Source organism: Cyprinodon variegatus, unplaced genomic scaffold (assembly GCF_000732505.1).
Source record: "Cyprinodon variegatus isolate N-32 unplaced genomic scaffold, C_variegatus-1.0 Scaffold0, whole genome shotgun sequence".
NCBI lineage: Eukaryota > Metazoa > Chordata > Actinopteri > Cyprinodontiformes > Cyprinodontidae > Cyprinodon > Cyprinodon variegatus.
Window position 1 is genome coordinate 2,192,004 of NW_015150453.1, and position 7,895 is coordinate 2,199,898.

Sequence of the window (7,895 nt, forward strand, 5' to 3'; positions counted from 1 at the left end):
CCTGCAGATTGAGAGCGAAGTGCTCTGTTAGGAACATAAGGAACAATCAGATCTCTGATTCTAGAATAGAATAGAAACAAAAGGATTACAAGCTGATATTTGCTAACATTTAGTAGTTATGTAGTTTGGCTTGCAACCAGAGTAGCTAGCCAAACTATAGCTACATGTTATCCTTAATATATATATATCAATCTACTATGACTGTAACTTTTTTCTTTTGTTAATAACTTGTTCTGTTAATGTTGCTGTTGTTATTAAATGTTTTAAAAGCAAGGAAAAGCACCATGTTTTCAGCCAGCTGTGCAGCAGTCTGAAATCTGATTTTAATATATTCTAGTCACAGATAAGTGTGGTCAAATAAATAATTTACTCCCATTTTAATCATTTCAAGTTATCTCCTACTTTCCATTCTATATCTTTTTTGTTGTGTCCTTCCCTTCCTCCCTTTCTTGTATCCTTTCTGTATTCCATTTTACTCCCTTTTCACTCTTTTCCTCTATATATTTATATGGTCATACTCTATGCAAGTTTTCTTATTTTGTGGTTCTCTGACTTTTCTTTCATTCCTTGCCTTTTCTTTCACAGTGTAGTACCATTATGACCCATGCCCTCTAGCTTGCAGAGCAACTTTGAAAAAAGGCAAATTTTAATGTACCTACTGTATTATTTTCACATAGGGGTGACTCATTTGATGTGTTTGATTTGCAAGCAAAATCTTTAATTTCTTCACCTTTTCAAGCCAAAACCTCCACGGAGGCCTTCGAGGGTGAGCAAGACCAGCTTCGCTCGTAATAGCATGCTTCCTCGTGGGTGGCGGATGTTACAATTGCTGACCTGAGAAATCGATTGAGGTTTATCAGAGGTCATTTTTTTCCACTTGTAGAAAATGCCTCCAGAAAACTAACAGTTTGATGTCATCTGTTGGGTCAAACTGTTCATCTTACCATAACTACTTCATTTTTAATTCAATGAGCGGTGTAGGAGTCAACGCGCTTGGTGCAGCCGAGATGATTCCTTTTTGTTTCAGCACAGAAAAAAGAAAATGATTTCATTTAGCTAGTCTGATATTTTGGTGTTGGAAAGTAAAAGCGGTGATGAGGAATGTGCATGATAATGAAATGTAAATGTGCCTCCTCCTTCTCCTCCTCTACCCTTTTCTAACCGCCTCAGACGTTGCGAAAGAAAGGCTTTAATGGCTGCAACAGCCCCGAGCCCGACGGCGATGACTCCATCGACCAAAGTCCGCTAAATGACCGCAAGACCGAGGACCTGGACAGCCTCTTCAAACGCTATGGCGTGAGTACCATCATACCTTTGTCACCTTTTCTAACCTACTCTTTCTGTTCTTCTTCTCCTTCTCTATCTGCCGTCTCTGTCTATTTCTCTCTGTCATTGTGGCCTCTGCTTCTGTTGTACGGGGGAACGAAGGCTCTGAACAAGAAAGAGCACCGGGACTCTGAGAGCCCAGACCCCGAGGAGCCCTTCTCCCTCACCCCCCGCACTGAGGAGAAATACAAAAAAATTGACGAGGAGTTTGATAAAATGATGCAGAACTATAGGCTGTCAGTGAGTACCTCCCACCATTCTGTGCAACCCAGCCCCCCTGACCCCACCCCACCCTCCATGTTGCTACTGCTACTGCTGACCGGAAATGAATAGACTCTGGATGCTAAAGGCGGTCTGAATACTCACAGAGCACTTGCCTTCCCCACTCCCCTCACCTCTTCCACCTTCCTCACCGCTTACCAACAGTCACTTTTCGTCACTCCTAAAATCACCACCCTTAAACCCTCCTCCTCCATCGTGTGCGGTTGATTTAAAAAAACTACACACTGGTTTTTAGCTGTAAAGTGTTCATTTGAATGATTAAACTTTTTTTCAATATGCCCCTATTACAAATAGAGAAGAAAAGAAACAAATATTTTACAACGAGACAATTTCTCTTAAAAGTAAAAGATGCTTTGTATTCAAAATGCTGCAAAATAATCTTTTACAAACCAGTTTTTCCACTGGTATAAATCCAACTTATTTTCAGTGCCTTAAATGTGACTGCAGGGTAGAAAAAAAAGTCCTAAATCAAGTAAGCACAACACCAAATGCCATTTGCTTTAATGGGATTATTCATCGCTCACCATAGTAAAAAGCGTCCTTGGACTTATGATTGCTGTAAAACTGTTTAATGCTTCTGCAAGTTCACTAAAGTATGAGAAACTGCAATAGAGGGCGAGCCATGTTAACTAGGTCCCTAGTTTTCATAAAAGCTGGCATAGCAGCTGGAAATTGCACTGGGAAATCATATTTTATAGGAATAATCTACATGTTGAGAGCATGCCTTTAAGCGGTTGGATTTCTCGCCTGTAATGCTAGTTGGGTAATACCCTGCATTATTAAAGAAAGAAAAGTGTGACTTCAGACACAAAGTGTGCTCTGCAGTTTAAAAATGGTGCACTTATTATCTGCCTGGTGTTTGCAGAATTGGTGAGGTCAGTTTAGTCTGTGTGTAATCCTTCTCCTCTGCCTTGATGTGCTCCTCACATTATCCAGGTTCTGCCTTCTGACTGGCACGCTGCCAAACCTCTTTTAGTGCTCCGTTCCTCTGCCAACTTCACTGTGATTCATTTTTTTTCCCCTTCTGTGCTCAATAATGCAATTAATGTCACTTTAATGAGGAGCATTCAATTTACAGCCCCTCTTGCTGTCTGCCTGCCTGTCTGATTGGGCACCTGGGAGGGGACTAGTCACGTTTAGGTGTTGCAGAAGGGTTTGGCCAGTTGGTTCGGGTTGGAAAAGTCTTCCTTTATTCCCTCTGCAACAGTGTTAATTATACTGTGAAATTAGTTTAAAAAAGTGTCAAACCTTTTTCTAACAGCCGTGTTGCTGTAATCTTTTTAACCTCTAGTATTAAAAATAGTGATACAGTATTAATTTTTGGGAATTTTTCAAATTCAGCCTCTCAACAACAATTAACTTGAGTGTTTTTATTAAAGGCCAACATGAAAGAAGTGGAGGAAATTTATGTTTTCACGTTTTAAAAATAAAACCAAAAAGGTGTGGGTTTAACTGCTAAACTGCTTTAGCGTATAAAGCTTGACGGTATAGGTACCAGTTCAGCGCGGGTGGTCAGCCTTCTTATGTAATCGTCATATGGCGATGCCACTCGGACAAACTGTATTGCACCCGTTTCTTAAGAATCAGAACTCTCCTGGAGTCTCATTATATTATTAGCCGTATTTGCTATTATTTTACATTTTATCGGCGTACTAAAGTAGCCGAAAGTAGAAAACACTCTCAGTCTTTAAGGAAAGCACTGCCTTCTAAGACAGACTGAGCTCTGCCATTTAACAAGGCAACAAAATGACTTTCGTAAAGATTTTTGTAGAGAAAGAAAACAAGTTATTGAACTTGTAGGAAATGAACAGTTGCTGTTGACACAAAGTTAAAAGTAGTGTAACTTAATATGGCTAACTGAACAAGCTAAAAGAGGCTAACCTGTTAGCTACTGAGCACATCTAGCCACAGCGCTAGCCAGCTCTGCCCCTTTATATCACTTGAAATTACTTCGTTCACCATAAACAGATTTCTTCAGCTTTGTTATCCTTAAGATAAAGCTTCATCGGGAATTAGACAAGCTAACATTATTATTATCGATGCATGGGCAACAGCAATGTTTTATTTTATGTGGCAATGTAGAGTAACGTCACTGGCATACGCAGAACCCGGGCAGATCTGGTTAAGATCCCCTGCTGATGACGTCATCATATAGAATACGGCAACGCCAATCGGACAAACTGTATCGCACTCTTTTCATAAGAATCAAATCCCTTCTGGAGTCTAACCATATTATTACCCATATTTTCTAATATTCTATGTTACCTTGGCGATCTAAAGTAGCTAAAAGTAGAAAACTATCTGGCCCACCAATCTTATATTATGCTGCATGCCTGTAAAGACAAAACTCTCAAATTGTTTTTGTAGCGTCTGAGGCAATTTCCACCTCTGTCTAAATGGAAAAAAGAAAAAAAATCATCCATTTTATGTCACGTTTAACCCCAGTTGGGTTCGCAAGAGATACTGGTGCCTATCTTCAACTGTCTATGGGCGAGAGGCGGGGTACACCCTGGACCGGTCACCATTCCATCGCAGGGCAACACAGAGACAAACAACCATTCACACACACAAACACCTAAGGACAATTTTGTAGCAAATTAACCTATAAGTCCTGTTATTTGGACTGTGGGAGGAAGCCGGAGTACCCGGAGAGAACCCTCACATGCACAGAGAGAACCTGGAGACCCCGCTGCTCCACTGAGCAGCCTAAAAAACCCCAACAACTTTTAGGGCAAATTAAGAAAAGCATTTAGACACAGCGCACCATCGGTTGTGCTCATCCCTGATTAAAGCACCTCTCAGTTTAATCAGTTCAATGAATTTCTGCCCTCCTGAGTTTGACTCAGCCTCTCTGCTGCGTGAGCCGAAACGGCTCTTAAGGGCTTTTCTCCGAAGAGAGAGAGCTGTGGCAGGAGAAGAATAGCATTCAATCTACCACCCTTAGAGATGTGCCGCTTATGGCCTGCATTGATTGGCTACTAGTCAAGCTCCACTGGAGGAGCGCTGCTGCCCACTGCTGCTGTTTCAGTCAGCCGCTTTGTGTACCTGATTCACCCGGCTCACCTTTCAGTGGAAGGAAGCACAGAGAAGTATACAGCGTCTCCAGCCGTCCCTCCCCTCTTCAACATAATCCCCTGTATGACGGCTAGGGGCCGGGATATACATGCTTAATCCCACTTGTACTAAAATGCCTCCTAAGGCATGGAGAGAGTGCTGAAGCAGAACAGTCAGGACACTTGGCTTGAGCTTACATATCTGTTCCTGGTAGTTGGCACACTGGTAGGCGAAACAAAAAAGAAACCTTTTTTTTTGTGACCGGCGGCTCTCTGATTTGATCCTTTTTCTGGTTCTGTGATTCAGGGTTTCTAAATTGAATAAGAAATAGATTTCTTCCTTTTTGCATCCGCCTCCATGGTGCCCTTGAGCAAGTAGCTGAATATCTTGTGTCAGTACAGGCTCTGTATAGATCCAACATAAAACGCAATAAACTGACGCTGCTACATATTGAATCACATGAAATTTCATTTTCAGATGTTAAGCATAAGATAATCATATGCATAGAACAGCTGTTGATATAGTGAATCAAACAGGATTGATTTTAATTACCCTTCAGATGCTGAAGGATCTGACATTTACATATTCAAAAGAATGGGAACCTATAATATATATTTTTCTGTCACTACATGTTAAAATATCTTATAGTTTCTTGTTAGATATCTAAATTAAACCCGCTGGGTTTATTAATATTGGCTGAATCTTTATTCAAACAGTAAAAGTTAAATATTAGTAGATTATAAAACACCTCTCTGTCAGACAATTTTTTAACAAATTAAAAAGAATATATATAAATGAAATACAGACAGGTAGATAACTTTCAGAAAAGAGAAGCAGACTATGAGTGTATTTCATCCTGATTTAACCTTTCATCAAGTAAACACGCCTGTTGAAGGAGCTTCTTTGAATTAAAAGAGCTTTGATTTTTCTCTCTTTTTGTTTATTTCTCACATAAGAGGCCTTGAGCTTTCTCACACGAGCCTCCAGAAAATCTCCTGGTCAATTATTTACCCAGCAGGTTTGCTTTTTCTGCCCTGGTTCCCATCCTTCGCCTTATATCCGTAAGAGGATGGATATCATCCCCTTAACCCTCCTATCTCCATTCAGTAGTATTGATTAGAAAAGTCTTGAAGTGGAGAATGGTGAACTAATTGGTTTGGTTTAATTGGTTTTAGGGAAACATGGTGCACATTGTAGACAGAAGAAAAGTTTAAAAATAAACATTCAAAAGACTAATGAAGAGATGTTGACGTAGAGTCATGCTGTCAGAAAGAGCATGCAGTGATGAAGGAAGGAAACGTCACTCGATGGCGATTGTTAGGATTTTATGAAACTTTCCGGTACATTTTAGGCTTTCTTTTCTAAATTCAAAACATGCACATAAAGGTGAGCGGCCTGTAAACATAAACCAAAAAACATGCATCAGTTTTTTTTACTTTTTTTCTTACAAAAAAAGTCAAATTCATTTGCAAATCCAAATTAATTCTGAGGTACTAATGGGTATAAAAATATATCCGATCAAAAAGAAGAAAATGTTTTCTATTGTAATGTCTGCTAGTGATGTTAGCACAGAAGGCTATATAGAGAAAAGAAAAACCCTCCCCAGTGATTTCTGCATCTGTGTTTACTCATCTCCACCTTCTTTACATTGACCCCCTCCCTCCCACCATCCATCCACCTACACCATTGATCCATCCTTTCTCCGTCACCTTCCGCTTTGCGCCCGTGTGCAGTGCTGTTAGCTGCTAGCGGCTTTCTTCCCCATCCCAGGTCACCACAGACGGTTCCGTTTGCACATCCCCTTTGCAGATTTCCACTTTGCTAATCTAACCAGTAAATTCAAAGGTATCAGTGGTTTGAATATAATAAAATTCAATAATATAATAAATAATATTGTAATATAATTCAATATTTTCTACCACGTTTTTTTATTTCTGATCTAGAATTTTTCCAACATTCATTATTTCATTCATCTGAAATAATGGCTTCATGGAATGAGTTTTTATCAGAAATAGATAAGGCTTTGCTGGAATCAAAAAGTCTCTGATCCCTCTCTTTCTGTTATGAAATGAAACTTTTTTTTTTTAAACACTCAGACAGAGGTGGGGATCAAGGGCAGCGAGGTGTCCCTGTCCTTCTTTCCATTAAACTGGGTCTCTGCACATTGAGTACAGTACAGAGCAGCAGTGGCCCATATTCCATATATAGAAGTCCTTATTTCAGATTGAGATGAAACCGGGTGAAATGGGTTGCATGGCTGGACAACCTGAGGTCCTTGACCTTATTATTTCTTTTTCTCTCTTTTAACACCCACTGTAGTCCGGTCATCCTTTTTCATCAGTTCAGTTATCATTCTAGACACTTTGATAAAAGAAAGGGCTTCAGTAAATGAACCCTATCTCTGTGATTCATCCCTGTTTTGGGTAAGATTCACTAAATTTGAGGCAGATTTCAATACGTGAGCTCATGGATCATCTCTCGCCTTCCAAGGGAAGGATACGTCGGGGGGGTATGCATGCAATGAGATGCCTACCAATAACTCAAAAGCAACAACTTGCTGCCGCAAAAAGAGTTTAAACTTGGCATTAGAGGAGAAAGGCCACAACGCTTCTTCTGCCTTTCCACTAATTCACTTTGCATGTTTCAGCTCAATGAGTGTGTGTGGGTGTGTGTTAGTGGGGATGTGTGTCGGGCGTTTGAAGAGTTAATTTCCAAAACCACTTACTTAAAGAGACAGCTCTAAGAGGTTTTGCCTGTGTGGTTCCTGGCAGAACACAGACCTGCATGGAATATAAAGCTTTTAGACTGATTTCCTGCAGTCATTTGAAACGCTTTGATCAAAAAGAAAAGACAAAAAAATATTAGGTAACATTGCTGATTCCAAATTGTCCGCCTTTCTAGGCTTTGGTTATGTGTATTTTTATATAAATACTTTATAGCAGACGTGTCAAAATGAAAGGATCGAAATCGAACCCTCATGGCAAATTATCCAGCCCCTGAGGGCCAAAAAAGTTATAGTGTCATAAAACAGACTAGAGATCGACTGATGCAATGATTTTTTTTATTTTTATATATATATATGTCTGATATTAGCTTTTTGTTTTTCTTGCCTCGGTATCCAATACATGCATTTGTAGACCGCTTCGTTAGGGCATTCAGCAGCTGTGCCTTAAAGGAATAGTACACCCAAAACATGATTAGCCTTCATTTTCTACTCACCCCCATGCTGAACA

At 39.9% G+C, this 7,895-nt stretch overlaps 1 protein-coding gene across 8 annotated transcripts in view; it reads left to right on the plus strand.

Annotated features, from left to right (window-relative positions):
- Window positions 1-7,895, plus strand: part of mef2d (myocyte enhancer factor 2D) — a 160,343-nt gene that overhangs the window by 100,656 nt on the left and 51,792 nt on the right. For 5 of the 8 annotated variants that reach the window (XM_015378230.1, XM_015378717.1, XM_015378385.1 and 2 more), the window contains exon 4: window positions 1,429-1,566. In XM_015378230.1, the coding sequence (XP_015233716.1) occupies window positions 1,429-1,566 (138 nt within the window). Of the gene's footprint in view, window positions 1-1,170; window positions 1,297-1,428; window positions 1,567-7,895 lie in introns of all 8 variants that reach the window. The other 3 variants (XM_015378466.1, XM_015378552.1, XM_015378800.1) reach the window with 1 other exon arrangement.